General features: G+C 39.5%; 1 protein-coding gene across 1 annotated transcript in view; it reads left to right on the top strand.

Annotated features, from left to right (window-relative positions):
* Nucleotides 1–238: 238 nt before the first annotated feature.
* TMEM236 (transmembrane protein 236) overlaps nt 239–16,631 on the top strand; it is a gene marked incomplete at its 5' end in the record, with an annotated part of 34,830 nt that continues 18,437 nt past the window's right edge. The window contains 2 exons of the mRNA XM_080812420.1: nt 239–495; nt 12,730–12,802. Coding sequence (XP_080668546.1) covers nt 239–495; nt 12,730–12,802 — 330 coding nt within the window. The remainder of the gene's footprint in view (nt 496–12,729; nt 12,803–16,631) is intronic.

A 16,631-nucleotide genomic window follows, 5' to 3' on the forward strand; every position in this document is an offset into this window, starting at 1 on the left:
GAATAATGGACGTGCAAACACATTAAGTCATCATCTCCACAACTGTTCTGTTTCTTTAAGAGACCTCGCTCGGCAAGTTGGAAGATCATTGAACCATATGAGGGTCAATAAAAGAATAAAAAGTCACTGATTAGTGATTTCAGGACAAGGAACTGGATCCTCGCTCCATATCAGTGTCCGTACGCTGCTCACAACCCAAGGGGGAGTGTTTGATCATCAGCAGCTAGCCCTTCTCAGGATGGCTTCTGGAAGACTCATCAAGCTCCTGATTTTTGAGCTTCTTGAGTTTGCTGCTTTCGCAACTCCCACGCTGGTGATCGTGGAAGGGTTTGCCACTGCCTATCAAAAGAAAGCGGGTAGCCCCGGGAAAACGCATTATTGGCTGATTGTTTCCTGTTCCATTGCCTATGTGGCTTCTGTGACTCTACTGGTATGGGTTCCTGTTAAAGTTCTCTTACACAAGAAGCATCGCCTTTACAAAAAAATTAAAGGATGGTGAGTAAAATGGTTCTAAAGCAGGGAATCTCTGTGATGCTTTCAAAGACACTTTCTCAGGTACTACAGGTAAGGATGTTTGTGTAGCACAAATGTACATAATGTATGCATGCTATGATCAGTGAAGAGGAATTAGCACTGCTTCTATAGATACGCTGATATTATGGAATCTTCCTTTAAAAAAAAATAGGGACATTTTTCCTGACTGATAGCAACACATTAATGTGTTCCTAAGTTTGTGGTTAGCATGAGTCTATGATATACTAAATGTTGGACCTAATTCCTCTGTACACTGAACTGCATAAAGTTATCACAGTGAATTTATAGAAATCGTAATTGAAAGATTATAACGTAGAATTTTACTTTTGTGTGAAACAGAGTAATGTCTATTTAGAAATGTTTATATTGCATTGTTTTGCAGGTCTAAAGCATCCTTTGACCCTTAATCAACTGAGATTTTTAAGCAACTGGTCTCTTTACTTAGATTTTTAAAAAAATAATACTTTACTATGTCAGTAAATTCTTTTTCCCTGGTGTGTGTCTGGTGGGGGGGACTGCCACAGTAACAGTATAGAAATGTTTTAAATAAATTAAGATCTAATGTTGGTTCAACAGTAATTTGACGACCATATCACCTGTATCAATTAAGTGCGAATAATCTCTGATACTAATATTTTTTCCTTTTAGATATTCAGATCTGATTTTTACTCATCTGAGATTTCTTTGTTTTCTTTGCTTAGTTAAACCTTCTTTCATACTGATATTTTATTTATTTATTTTAAAGATTTTATTTATTTATTTGACAGAGAGCGAGAAAACACAGCAGGGGGGAGGGGTAGGCTGAGGGAAAAGCAGGCCCCTCTGCTGAGCAGGGAGCCCCATGCCAGCTTGATCCCAGGACCCTGGGATCATGACCTGAGCCGAAGGCAGAGGCTTAACTGACTGAGCCACCCAGGGGCCCTAATACTGACCTTTTATTTTAAAGTCAAACAACATCAACATATTTGAAAGCAAGCCCCTGGGAATTTTAACAAGGACAGAAATGTAAAAATCATAGAGAGAACCATCTAATTGTATTGGGAGGGTGCAGAAGGGGAGGACTGACGTGTTGAGTTCACAAGGGATCTCTGGGTGCCAATTTTAGATGTGGGACTTTCATTTCCCTGAGGGCAAATATGTTGAAGTGTTTCTGGAAATAAACCATTTGGTCGACACTGCATTTATCAGTGGGGTTTAGGGATTTTCCAAACCTTGACCCAAAGTTTCAGAATTACCTGTGGAGCAGGTTTGGAGCTGAGCTGGGTCCTTTACTTCTTATATCACCTAGGAGTAACTTTGACTGTCTAGGACTCCTGGCTGGGCTGGGAGTTTTGAGGGAAGGATGGACTATCCAAATGACTCTAGAAACCATTGGTTTACTCCAGCCCAGAAAGGCACTGCTTGATTTTTGTTTTGTTTTGTTTTTTACTTTGACTCAAATCCCTAGGACTATAGGTTCTGAGTATCATTCAGGCAGCAAACCTTCCATATCAATTACCATCATCATCATTAAGTTATAAGTGCTTCTTTACTCATCACGTTTGTGCTGAGAGATTTACATGTGAATTTCATTTCCTTCTATATTACCTTGTAAGTAGATATTTTCCTGAGTTTATCATTGTTGTTCCCGAGAGGAAATTTATGATTAGAGAGGTTATGCAACTTCCCTGGTCATTTAACTAGTGAGTGAGAGGACCAGACTTTGGACCTCCATCCGTCTGACTCTGTAATCGGTACTTCTTTTTTTTGTGTTGTTTTTTTTTAAGATTTTTTTTTATTTATTTGAGAGAGAGAGAGAAGAGAGAATGAGAGAGGTGAGCATGAGAGGAGAGAGGCCAGAGGAGAAGCAGACTTCCTGCCGAGCAGGGAGCCCAGTGCAGGACTCCTGGGACTTCGGGATCATGACATAAGCAGAAGGCAGTCGCTTAACCAACTGAGCCACCCAGACGACCCATAATCGGTACTTCTAACCACTCTCCTAACTGTGTCTTTGAATGACAAGGTCCCAATCTGCTGGGGTAAGTTGAGGGTAAGGAAGAGAGGAGCTTTACAATTCTACTCCCCGGTACACATTTTGTTTTACAAATCTGGTCCACGTACTCTCCTTGTGCTAATGAGTCTTGGGCTGTGTCACAGTTACACTTTCCATGAATTCTTTGGAGAAATACTTTTTTGGTCTTTCATTTTCTTTGTAGGTGTGGCTGGGCGCAGGTGTTCTAAACAGGTATACGATAGGTTATTTAGTTATACTGCAACTGTGAAACTATTTCCTCATGGCCTCATTTGTGAACACTGTCATATTGCTATCTCTTACTGGCATAGAAGAGAAAAGTAACCTAGCTCTATCCTAGAAGCTTTACACATTCTGTACTATTAAATTAAAGTTTTATGACAGCCAGGTGGGGTATATGCTAGTATTCTCATTTTATAGATAAAGAAATAGAAACTCTAATAACTGATCGACTTTGTCAGGTCAAAAAATTTGTAAGTGGTGGAGCTGGGATTTATAAGCCCAGATTGGCCTAAATCTGTGCTCTTTCCTTTATCTTGTATAACTTCTCCTTTACTTTTTTCTGTCTTTGAATGCCAAGTGTATTTCAAGATCAGTGCAACTCTTTTGGTGTCATTAATATATAGTACATCCAAAGATGTGTATTTAGATATTATATATGATTCTCAAACTTGTGTATATGGATATTTTAATATATGTAGTCAGGCAGAGTGTTTATCCTAATTGCTAGATAAAGATGATGCAAAAATAATTGGTATTATAGAAGGTAGGAGTTGAAATAGTGACTATTGAAGAATGCTTAAATAGTTATTTACACAAAATCTTATAGGTCCTTAGTATTTACAGATAGATGGTTGTCCTATTTGAGGATGTCCCTGTAGGTTCACAATGCCATTATTCGCCCCATGAAGCTGGTATTCAAGAGAGAGTAAGGAGTGTGCCCTGGCCATATAGCTGAGAGGAACAGACCTGAGTTCATATCCCAGCTTTTTTTTTTTTTTTAAGATTTTATTTATTTATTTGACAGACAGAGAGACAGCGAGAGCAGGAACACAAGCAGGGGGAGAGGGAGAGAGAGAGGCAGGCTTCCCGCCAAAGAGGGAGCCTGAGGAGGGGCTTGATCCCAGGACACTGGGATCATGACCTGAGCCAAAGGCAGATGCTTAACAACTGAGCCACCCAGGTGCCCCAAATCTCAGCTTTGACATTGACTGTGAGGATTTGTGCGAGTTATTTAAGTCCTTTGAATCTTAATTTTCTCATGAACATAACAAGGACAACTGAGCTTTTTCATTTGAGTGCTGTTTTAAGAAACTGAATAGGATTAGGCATATACAATTCCAAGCATAATGCCTGGCACGGAGTATGGATTCAATGAATATTATTGTTATTACTTCAGGGTGAATTTAGTATTTCCATTTAATTAGCAGTAATCATGCCTCGGATAAACCTCATTGACTACAATACTGCCACTGCACAAAGCTAGTATTTCCATTTAAAACATGATCTTGTTTAGGGGCACCTGGGTGGCTTAGTTGGGTATGTGTCTAACTCTTGATTTCGGCTCAGATCATGATCTCAGGGTTGTGAGACTGAGCCCAGTGTTGGGCTCTGTGCTGAGCATCGAGCCTGCTTAAGAGTCTCTCACTTTCTTCCTCTGCCCCTTCCCACCCCATGCACACTCTCTCTCTAATTAAAAATACCAAAATGAATAAATAAATAAACAAAAATGTGATCTTATTGAATCCCCAGAATAACTCCAAGAAGTGGTAAAAGTGATTTTTTAAAAAGTGATGATGAAGAAAATTATATGCTATAAGTGATATTCTTCGAATTTGGAAAATCTTGTAGGTCTCTTTCATCCTTCGAGAAAAATGATGGCCCATATAGTGATACCATGAATATCTTACAAAGTATTTGGCACTTATACAGTGCTTCTATGTTTTGTTTTTTTTCACTTGACCTGCATGCCAGTGTTGCGAAGTTGACCGAGTGGATATAATTCCTATTTTGTAAGGGAGGAAACAATGCCAGAGATCTTAAGACATCCACACTAAATCAACAGTAGAGTCTGAACTTTAATCCAAGTGCTCTTTCCTTTACTCTGGTGAAACACTTCCTTATTCTTAGAATGAGTGTTCCTTTTTCGGGATGCCTGTCACAATTCATAATAGACTAGGGAGATAGTTTGAGGAATGAGGAAAAGCTGTTTACGTACCCACCAAATTGTATATCCCAGTAAATAAGAGAAATCCTTTCCTGGGCTATCAGTGAATGTGTGAAACCATTGAGCTACAAAGCTGGTCTGCAACTGGAGCCTATCTCAGTGGAGAGGGTACCTGGGAATAACTCATGGGGATTCCCAGAATGCCTTGGGACCCAGGGATGCATTTCAGGAATTCTCTCAGTCTTTCTGAGTACAATTACCTTGGATCATGACATGTCATGAATTCTGGGCGGCGCCATGTTTGAAACACGCCAACCTTTTGGACTGCACTTTACCTTGCTTAAGTCCTTAACCTGTCAGACGTGCTTTGCTGTTGATTTGTTGAAGATAGTGATAGTAATAATAGTAGTAGTAGTTATAGTCGTAGTAAAATAAGAGAAGTACTTATTGAAAGCTGCTCAGTAGGAACACTATGTACCAAGCATAGTGGTAAATACACGGCCTATATTATTTTAGTTCATTCTCTGACCTTTTTATGTGAGAACACTTAGAGTGTTCTTCTTACAAATAAGGAAATTGGGGCACAGAATTTATAAGACCACAGCCAGTGAGCTGTGGAACCAAAACTGACCACGGGGTGGTCTGTCTCCAGAGCCTGGTCTCTTGAGGACCTTACTATCTTACTACCTTAAGTAAGGACCTACTTCTTACTACCTTCCTCCCACAGTGACACACACCAGTCATGTGCACAGTGGTAATAACGCCTGGGCACTGCCGGACAGGCTGGACGAACGGAAGGAAGTAGAGCTTGCTCTTTTCAGACCTGGGAAGGCCATCAGTAGGTTACCATGAACTAAGCACTGGTGCTCAAGTTACTTCTTCCCAGAGCACTCCTCTTTTTTTCAGTGGTCTGTCCGTTTTCTACTCATTAGCAATAATGGTGTGACATTTGACTATAGGCTTTTTCTTCCTTGCCCCACCATACCCAGTAAATCGGGAATATATTTACTTTTGCTTTTCTCTCCCGCCTTGCGAAATAAGTCACCAGATTCCATTAATTCTTCCTCTCTCATCTTTCTTGCACCACCTCTTTGTTCTCCATGACTGTTAACCTCACCCCAGTTAGGCACTAACTTCCAGGGCCATCGTACACAGACACAGTTCCCCAAATTTACCTATGTTCAAATCCAGTATCAGTATTTGTCCTGGTTGTTTTGTTCAAGGAAGCATGAGGAACACTTTATTAACTAATGCTGGGCCTCGTGAGCTTCACCAGCCGCTGTCCTTGTCCTTTGCTGCTTCTCCCCACCATCCCCCTCCTTTCCAGTCTTTGTTCACAGAGTAAAAATCTCCTTTAAAAATGTTTTCTGCACACCCTTCCTGCCCCTTAAAAATTGAATCTCCCCCTTGCTGGTACAATGGTATTGACATTATACCACAGAATCCTAAAGCTAGAAGCCACCTTAGAGTTCTACCACACTATTTCTCACAATACAGATAGACAATGGACCTCTGACTTCAAGGGGAATTCACTAGTTTTGGTGTCTCTAATTCTGAGGATAGTCTCCCTTATTTCTATATAAGAAAATAAAAATCTGCCACCATGAAAGTTCCTCCCCATCTTCTTCGTAGACTTCATGTCCTCTACCCTCCCTTGATATGCCAGTGAATTTGGCCATGGCCAGGAGCTCTACCCAATTCCTACCCCTAATTTTCTAGATTCCCCCCCACCAAACTCTTTCTTTTTAAGTAGGCTCCATGTCTAGCTGGAGCCCAGTGTGGGGCATGAACTCATTACCCTGAGATCAAGACCTGAGCTGAGGTCAAGAGTTGGATGCTTAATGGACTGAGTCACCCAGGTGCCCCCCACAATTTCCCCTTTTTATTGCTTTGCAAGTGTTCTCATTGGCTCCTAATATAAACTCCCCCTCATATGATGATGATTCCCAAAATTGTGTCTCCAGGGTTGACTTTCCTCTGAGTGACTTCAGAGGAAAGTGTGTATATTAAACTTTTTCAAATATTTGAAGGTAGCGACCTCACTCTGCCATCCCAAGCACACCCCATGGCGGTCTGCTAAGTCTTCGGTGGGGTACAGGTTTCATCAGGTATCCTTGCTCTGTCATTTCTGGACCTTTTGCCCTTTTGGATATTTCCTTGGGACGATAGCTGACTTGTTAATGTTCAGATGATCTCACTGGATACTCTGATATCCTATGGATTCATCTGTCAACTTCAGCTATTGGTGTGATGTATTGACTTCAACTACAACTGTGTCACTTTCATCACTGAGGGTGTGACTTCTCGAAAAACTGGCTTTTATTGCAGTTACCTTATCTTGTGCTTAGGCAACTTCCAGGAACCTGTAAGTGCCATACAGTCAGTGTGTCTTACGTGGTTTTTCATGCCAGGAACAGAGTGTAGTTCACCTATTTAACAATAGTTTAGATGAATGGGTGAATGGATGAGTGCAGAACTCGGCTTGTAGTATGAGCTCATTGGGGTTAGTGTCAAGGAGGAGGGTCATTATTTTTTGTTGGGAAGTTAATGGAAGATTGTGGGGAGTCTTGAAAGACAAGGAAGGGAACTTGGACTTGAAGAGCTAGGTGATAGAGAATGTGTGTGAGTTTCTGAGCATAGAGTGGTTTCCCCCATTATTATCTGACCTGCACTTTGTCCATGAAAAATCTCAGGGCCAGAATTCTTGCTGCACAAATAGGAATCATTAACTCATCATGGCTGAGCTCAGTCAGGTCTTTCTTGGTAGGGCTACTCCTGGGGGAGGGAGGGGTCCTTCTTTCTAACTTATTCCAGATACCCCCAGAGCTCTACTGGCAGTGCCCTAGCTCATCCTTCCACCTGGAACTTACACCTGGTCCACAAGTCCTTCTCCGCAACTGTTCTGTTCTCTGGTTACAGCCTTGCACTAATCTTAGCACAAGTACATTTTCAAAGATGTGTCTGTGGGATTTCCAACATAAATTTCATTGTATGAAATTCCTAGGGTAGCTGTTATAGAGTATCACAAGCTTGGGAGTGTAAACAATAGAAATACACAGTCCCCTAATTCTGGAGGCTAGAAATCTGAGGCCAAGGTGTTGGTTGGTTCCTTCTGAGGGCTGTGAAGGAGAATCTGTTCCAGGCCTCCCAGCTCCCGGTGGTTTGCCGGCACTCTTCAGCATTCCTTAACATATTGACGCATCACCCTGATCTCTGCCTTCATCATCGCGTGGTGTTCTCCTTGTGTCTCCTCACATGGTCTTCCCTCTGTGTGTGTCTGACTCCAGATTTTCCCTTTTTATAAGGACACCAGTCGTGTTGGATTAGGGCCCATGCTGATGACCTCATTTTAACTTATTACCTCTGGAAAGATACTATTTCCAATATAGTCACATTCTGAGTTACTGGGGGTTGGGACTTCAACATGTGTCTGCCTATGACAGTCTGCCCTCTGGCCCTGTCCAAAATTCATCTTCTTCTTACATGCAAAATAGACTCATTGAAACGGAGAAGGGCAAATTTCACTAAATTGTGAGGCTTGAGAATAATCCCCTGTGGCTGGACACTGTATCCTCTGGGCCTATCAGACTGGAGGCTCCAGGTTTTTCCTGGCTTCTGGGTCTGAGGAGGAAACTTCTGGGCCACTGGTGGCAGTGGTAGCCTCTCAGGCCTCTGAAGCACTGTCAGAGTCATTCTTCCCTTTTCTTGAAAGATAGCACACGTTCACAGCCAAATAGCTCTAGCAGCCCACTTCCTGCCTCTTGAATCCCAGAAGGCTTTCCTTCCTTTTTGTCCCATCTCTGTCCCCCTTTAGTCCCAGCTGGCAGTGCCAGCATTTCTGCTGAGACAGGTGATTGGATTCACAGGTCACACCCTTAGTATCCTCTCTAGAATATCCTCTTTCATTTTTTAAAAAGATTTTATCTATTTGAGAGAGAGAGAGAGAACATGAGCGTGGGAGTGGGGCACGAAGGGGCAGGGGAAGAGGGAGAAGCAGACTCCGTGCTGAGCAGGGAGCCCGATGTGGAACTCGATCCCAGGACCCCAGGACCATGACCTGAGCCGGAGCCAAACACCCCACGAGCCACCCAGGCGCCCCTCTTATTTTTTACATCATGGATAGACAGAAATTTCCAAATCTTCAAGTTCCAGTTCCTTGACAGTTATTCTTTCTTCAGTTTCTCTCTCCCCTCTTGAATTTTGCTCTAAGCAGCCAGGAGACACCAGGCACTGTCTTCAGGACTTGGCTTAGAAATCTCAGCTAAGTATCTGAGTTCATCAACTGTGAAGTTCTACTCTGTACCCCGCAGAACACAGGTCCTCCAAGTGTTCTGCTACTTTATAGAAAGGATCACCTTCCCTCCAGTTTCCAGTAACACTATCCTGCGTGCTGCCTGAGTCTTCACCAGGAACACCTTAACATTCGTATTTGTAGCATTTCTGTTCATGACAATGTGCATCTACCAGTTCTGGAGGCTAGAAGTCTTGGGTCAAGGTGTCAGTTGGTTCCTTCTGAGGTCTGGTGGTTCACGGGCACTCTGGTGTACTTGGCCAGCATCATCTGGCTGAATTTATGCCTTCATCTGCTGTCTCCTTGTGTCTTCATATAATCTTCCTTCTGTATATTTTCCTAATTTTCCCTTTTTATAAGGACACTGGTCATGTTGGATTAGGCATCACCCTAATGACCTCATTTTAACTTCTTACCTCTAGAAAGACCCTGTTGCCAAATAAGATTACGTGGTAAGGTGTCATGAGCTGGAACTTCAACATATCTTTTGGGGAGGGGGCACAGAATTTAACCCACAACCCTTATTCATAAATTATAAACATATGTTGGCAGTCAGTCAAGATTTTAAAATACAAATTATCATTATTTCTGGTTACATAAAACACAGAACTTGGACTGGGAACAGGTTACATCATTATTTTCACTAACCTCTAATTGAAAGCTATGATTTCTTTCCGTTTTGAACGATGGTAACAAATCACAGTAGTATTACCAGAACCTGTAATTTCATTACATAGGTCTTTTCATATCACATTACAGCTGTTGCAGATACTTCATTGAATGGGTTATGAATGATTTCAGTTTCCACTAGATCTTGAGTACTCCAAAGGAAATCAGAAGACCATGTTCATAGATAGGCACGTATATTACTATATCAAAATTGTAAAAGAATTTGGATAACTGTATTTCAACATAATTGGTTGTTTTTTTAAATTATGTTTGATGAAAGGCCCATCACCGCACAAAAATTGTTCAAAAACATTGTGCTAGCCTGTGGAGAGAATGTATTGAAACCACTCAGATAAGTTTCCAGCTTCCATGGAACTTAGTTTGGGTGACTGGCAAAGAGGAGGAATGTGTAAAATGGTACACAAGAAATAATAATCAGACTTTCAGATGGCCGTAGGGCTATAAATGTATATTATTCTGTGTCAGACACGGAAGATCTGGGAGTAGAGAGCTGCTGGCGAAAGGAGAGCAAGTGTACAACTCGAAGGTGGGGCGAGTTTGCTGTGATCAGGAAATAACTAGAAGGCCAATATGGCTGGAGTTAAGAGGTTTTTGGGAGAGAAGAAGGTCATTCTAAATGAGAAAGACAGTGGGAGAAGAAGAAAAACCACAACATATAGAACATGTAGGCTAGAGTAATAGGTTTCAGTTTTATTCTAATGACGTTACTCATGCATCGGTGATTTTTAAAAATATGTAAAATGCACAAGTGTATGTATTTTATGAAAAATACACAACATAAAACTTACCATCCTAATCGTTTTTAAGTGTACAGATCAGCGGCCTTAAGTGCATTCACACTGTGTCCAGACCAACCAACCATCCGCAGGGCTCTTTTCATCTTGCAAAACTGTAACTTTATCTCCACCAAACGCTAACTCTCCATTCACCCCACCCCCCATCATTGGAGAATTTTTGGTAGGGCAGCGATAATCATGTTTTAAAAGTTTAGAAATATAACTGCCCTATGGAGACAATGTTGCTAGGCAAGAATAGAAGCACTAACAGGAAATTGGTTAGGAAGTCAGATGAGATATGATAGCCCATGACCTGCAGTGTTAGCAAAGGATAGATTGGAAAAGTTTTTTCAGTAAATATACTTGATGTAAACCAGACAGCATTTGATGATAATTGGAACAGGTATGGGGAAGGATGTGGAGTCTTTTTCAGGCATGTTAAATCTGGATTGCCTACTAGACATCCAAGTGGAGGTACCAATAGAATTGGGCATACAAGCCCAGAACTCAGGCGTATTTACATTTATATAATACTGATATTGATTTTTTGGAAAAAAGACAGAGATCGTAAGAGATAAACCATGACTTCAAGTGAAAACATTTGGATATTTCTTACTCGAACCAAAAAAATCATATATATATATATGATAATGTATATGATATTATATATATATACACATACATATATACATATATACACAATATTCGGAAGCTATGGGTAAGTAGGTGTTATTTAAAACCATGGGATTGGCTTAGGTAATTGAGGGAGAAAATATAGATAAGGAGGAGGAGTGGGAGTAATCCCTGGGACATTCTTATCTTTGAGTACAAGCTGAGTAGAAGAGGGCTTCATAAGGCTCTAGCTAGCCTTAGAGAACCAGGTGCTGCAGGAACCTAGATCTGGGCTCCGAAAGGGAGGCAAAGCTACCCCTTAAAAACCCCATTGTACCTCTGGTTTTAGCAGGTCATACTGGGTCTGGTTGGGAGAGAGGTGTATCCCGCCCCCTAATTTATGTCTATACCTAGAAGGCGAAATAGACGGTAGCATGGTAGTACCAAGGGGAAAACCTTAGTTATTTGAAAGAGTTCAACACTTTTTTTGTACTTAGAAACACATTATCATATAAATGTAATTTTTAAAATGTGTAATTAGTGAAATGTGTATTTAAGGAAAGGAGGTATTTCATGATACAAAAGCTTTGAGTATACTTTGTCTTCCCATAAATTAATGATGCTAAGTGTATATTTTAATTCTTTCTGTCGTAAGATATTTTAGGTATTATATATGTGTTGTATCCCAATAACTATTTGATTAATTGATTATTATAATGTTTAAGAAGGAGTTCAAAAACAAGTTTGAAATATTATGTGATTTTTATGTATCATATATATGTATATATACACACATACATATGTGATTTTTTATATATGTGATATATAAAAATTTTTATTTTCGTGTATATATATTAAAATGTGATATATGTGGTATATAAAATCACATATATAAAATCACACAATATTTCATGATATATATATATATATATGATTTTTTTCAAGTAAGAAATATCTAAATGTTTTTACTTAAAGTCATTCTTGGTATATGTTCTCTAAATATCTTTTTGAAAAATCAACTTTAGACATGGGGTATAATATAACGTAAGAAAGTCATGTTCGGGATGCCTGGGTGGCTCAGTCAGTTAAGCTGCTGCCTTTGGCTCAGGCCATGATCCCAGGCTCCTGGGATCGAGTCTCGCATCGGGCTCCTTGCTCCGCAGGGAGCCGGCTTCTCTCTCCGCCTCTGCCTGATATTCTGCCTGCTTGTGTGCTCTCTCTCTCTCTCTCTCGCTCGCTCTCTTTCTCTCTGACAAATAAATAAATAAATAAATAAAACCTTAAAAGAAAAACAAGAAAGTCATGTTCTTTTTTTCAGTTGGTCACAAGAGCCAGAACTCTTGGGCAAGATTCCAGATAATAATGAAAATATTGAACGTCTCTCGTCTTGTACAGAGATGCTCTTAGAAGTCCATGGTTTGCTACTTATTTGGAAATCTCTCACCCCTTTGTTCTAGAAAATATTCTGGTTTTTGCATGTGTTGCCCTTTGCCATACTCAAACATTTGGGAAATGGAAATAGGGAAGCAGTAGTTTCTTAGAAAAACTATAGATGAATGGAACAGGAACTGCTAAATTAGCAGAATAGAACAGGAACTGTTGATCTTGTACATTATTGCTTTTGCTTATTTTTTTTCTCCTTTGCTAGGAGACCTGTTATGATGATGTGTGTTATACTCACCACACTTCCCAGCTTCAGCTTTTCTATCGCAACGACCGAGGTATGGGATTTTTATTTCTTCTGCTGCAAGATTTTGAGATTTTAAAATTTCCTCTGTTACTGGAATTTGATAGAACAGTGTGCCCCAAAATTTTCTTAAAACTTTATTGTATCCAATTTTCTTCCAAGTTGCAATGTATATTTTTAAAGTACTAAGAACAGTTACCTCTGTGATTGTGAAGGAAGGTCTAGCAGCCAATTAAAAAAATACCTTCTGTGTTTGTGCGTGAGAGACAGGAATGTTAATTTCAAAATAATAAAAAAGAAAAAGCAAGGACTTTGAAAGTAGATTTGTATTTGTTTCTTTTAACTAGATGTCTTTTCAGTGTCCTCAGTCCGAAGGGACATCTACTCACATTCTAAGACCTTTGATAGTACCTCTATTGGCAAAGCATTCGCACATGATATATATTTGAATATAAACTGTATGTTTTGACTAAATGCAGCTTCAAAAGGACTCTGATAGATGGGCATCTACAGGACAGGAATATTATAGGCAGAACTTGCAGGTTGTGAGAATTTTATCGTCTAAAAAAGGTTCAAAGAAGAATGCCCTATTAACCTTATTAATTTGCACGATGCTGTGAAGTATATAATTTTCACTTCCCCAAAGTGAGTAACTTAAATTACTTTATATTCCACAGATGAAATATGTTGAATAGGTACTGGGATAGAACACTCAGGAAATTTGTTGGAATCTCTGGCGTTCAGTAATTATTTATTGACAGTAGAGAGAGAAATAAACAGACAATCAGAATAGTTATGATAGGCTTTATGAGAGAAGTGAGTACTGGGTAATGTATGATATCATTAGAAATACACAATTGTCGGACTGTGTCCTAGATTCTACATTAGGACAATATATAAATGTATTAGAATAACTTCTGAAGGCTGCACTCGATGCACATACTGTCCCTCAAACAACAATATGTGTATATTTGTATCTAGATTTATCTTTTTTTCCTCTCTCCTCTCCAAAGACTTTGTAAAGCTCATGGGAGGTTCCCAAGACCTTTAAAAATTTAGTGTACAACATTTTAAGCAACCCTATTATCGTAAAGTGATGGTATATTTGTAGTCTGATTGCCCTTCTTGAGGCAAAAAGACCATTTTTTTGGCTCTTTTCTATTACGTCCTTATCCACTGTTGCACATTTTTTCATCCTTTCATTTCATTTTTCACTCAACTATAAGACACAAACAGAAATGTGAACAAAACGATATTAGTGAAATACTACAGAGCAAAAACCAGTGTAAACACTATTCAGGTCAAAAAATAAAATATTGCCAGCTCCCTTGTTTTTTTGCAATGACAAGCTTTCCCTCCTCTTTAAAGGTAACTTCTACCTTAACTCCTAATACCATAGGTTGGTTTGTCTGGTTTTGAATCTTTCATAAGAGAAATACAATGATAGATATATATATATATTATCTATCTATCCACCTATCTATCTATCTATTTATCTACCTAATGTACGTCTGGCTTCTCTTATTCAAAAGTGTGATTCATTCAGGTTTTTGTATACAACTGTATTCCATTCATTTTCATTCTGTAGAGTAGTTCATATTATGAATATATTACAGCTTACATTTCTGCTTTTGATGCCCACCTTCAGATGTGTCTGGTTTGGGTTATTAAAGATAACACTGCTGCGAACATCTTTGAATATGTCTATTGATGCACATATGCAAGAATTTCAGCTGGTGAAATATGCAGGATTATAATTGATGGGTCATAACATAACATAATAGAACAATAAAAAAATTTAAAAGACCAAAAAAATTCAAATGTTCAACTAGCAGCAAGTGCCAGGTTTCCAAAGAGATCCTACTAAGTTAGACTGAGCACTGGTGGAGAACAAGCATACCTGTTGCTCCACAGCCTTGCTAGCCTTACCTCATAAATCTTCTAGCCATCCCAGTGTGTATATTCTTGAATCTCATTGCAATTTTATGTTGCATTTCGTCAATAATGAAACTGAGCATTTTCTTTTCTTTTTTTTTTTTAAAGATTTTATTTATGTATTTGACAGGGAGAGAGATCACAAGTAGGCAGAGAGGCAGGCAGAGAGAGAGGGAGAAGCAGGCTCCCTGCGGAGCAGAGAGCCCGAAGCGGGGGTCCATCCCAGGACCCTGAGATCATGACCTGAGCCGAAGACAGAGGCTTAACCCACTGAACCACCCAGGCATCCCGAAGCATTTTCTTATCTTGCCAATTTTTTTTCCTATTGTGTTACTTATCTTTTTGGAATTGACTCAGAAGTTAATTATATATTCAGATTTCAAGCCCTTTGTTGATTATATGTGTTGCAAATATATTCACACTTTGTGACTTAATACTTGTCATGCCATTTTTGGATGAAGAGTTCTTCATTTAAAAACGGTGCAATTTGTCGGTTTCTTTTTTTCATGGATAGTAATTTTGGTAGCTTGAAAAGATTTTGTCAATCTGATTTTGTGAATCTGAATCTCAAAGACCTGAAGATATCCTCCAATATTATATTTTGGAGCCTGTATTGTTTTATATTCTCTTTTAGATTCACAATCCATTTGAAACTAATTTTTGTATATGTTGTGCAGTAGGGAGTGCATTTTCCCCCCAGTTAATGTCTAATGGACTGAGCACTATTTATAAAAAATTCTGTCTTTCCATGTTTCTCTGCAGTGCTACTTTTACAAATCAAGTTTATATACGTACATGTCTATTTCAAGTCTTCTGTTTTGTCTGCTTTTATATACCTCTGCCCACACTACATTGATACAATTCTTCCAGGTTTATAATAGCTCTTTATACCCCAAAGAGTAAATCTTTATATCTTTTTCACCTAAATGTCTTGCCTTCTATATTTCTATATGGATTTTAGAGTTTGCTTGTCATTTTCTGCAGTCTTTGAATTTTGGTTGAGGTTGCATTGAATGGTATCATTTTTTAAAATCTCATTTTCCCTTTATTGGTATTTAGAAATAATTTATCCACTTTGGGGAGATTTTCCCCATGTACAATTATGTAGTCTATGAATAAAAATATATATTTCTTTTCTTTCCAATACTTACTGTGTTTATTTCATTCTCTTGATTAATTACACTGGCTAGGACCTCTAGTACAATGTTGAATAGAACTGGTCATGATGGCACCTTGGTCTTCTTCCTGATCTCAGAGGGAAAACTCTCAACATATCACCACTAATATGATGTTTGCCATAGTCTTTTTTTTTTTTTTTTTGCGTATACCTTAGTCAGATGAAAGAAGTGTCCCAAAACCAGGTTGGGTTTAACCTGGGCTATCCCTTCTTAGAAGACCCTGAACTCCATCCAATATCTGTCCCCCACATTCTTCAACCTAAGGACTCCCAAAGGCTCTGGTTAGCAGTAGAGTGGGAAGAAATAACCCATCCCACCGTTATCAGGAGCCTGCTGTAGTATTTTTGCATGTGTTTACCAACCTCAATCTTGAGCTGAAAGCTCTCCCACTGATAGGAATCTTTGTTACATCTTTACAAATTGTTCAAAAGTTTATGGGGCTGCTGAGAGACTATGGACTCCCAGAAGCAAACAGGAGAGTTTTTAGAAGGGAGGGGAGTGGGCGATGGGTGAGCCTGGTGATGGGTATTAAGGAGGGCACGGATTGCATGAAGCACTGGGTGATATATGCAAACAATGAATCTTGGATCACTACATCAAAAACTAATGATGTGGGGTGCCTGGGTGGCTCAGTTGGTTAAGCAACTGCCCTTGGCTCAGGTCATGATCCTGGAGTCTTGGGATTGAGTCCCACATCGGGCTCCTTGCTCCGCAGGGAGCCTGCTTCTCCCTCTGACCTCTCCCCTCTCA

This window comes from Martes martes, assembly GCF_963455335.1.
Source record: "Martes martes genome assembly, chromosome: 8".
Classification (NCBI taxonomy): Eukaryota; Metazoa; Chordata; class Mammalia; order Carnivora; family Mustelidae; genus Martes; species Martes martes.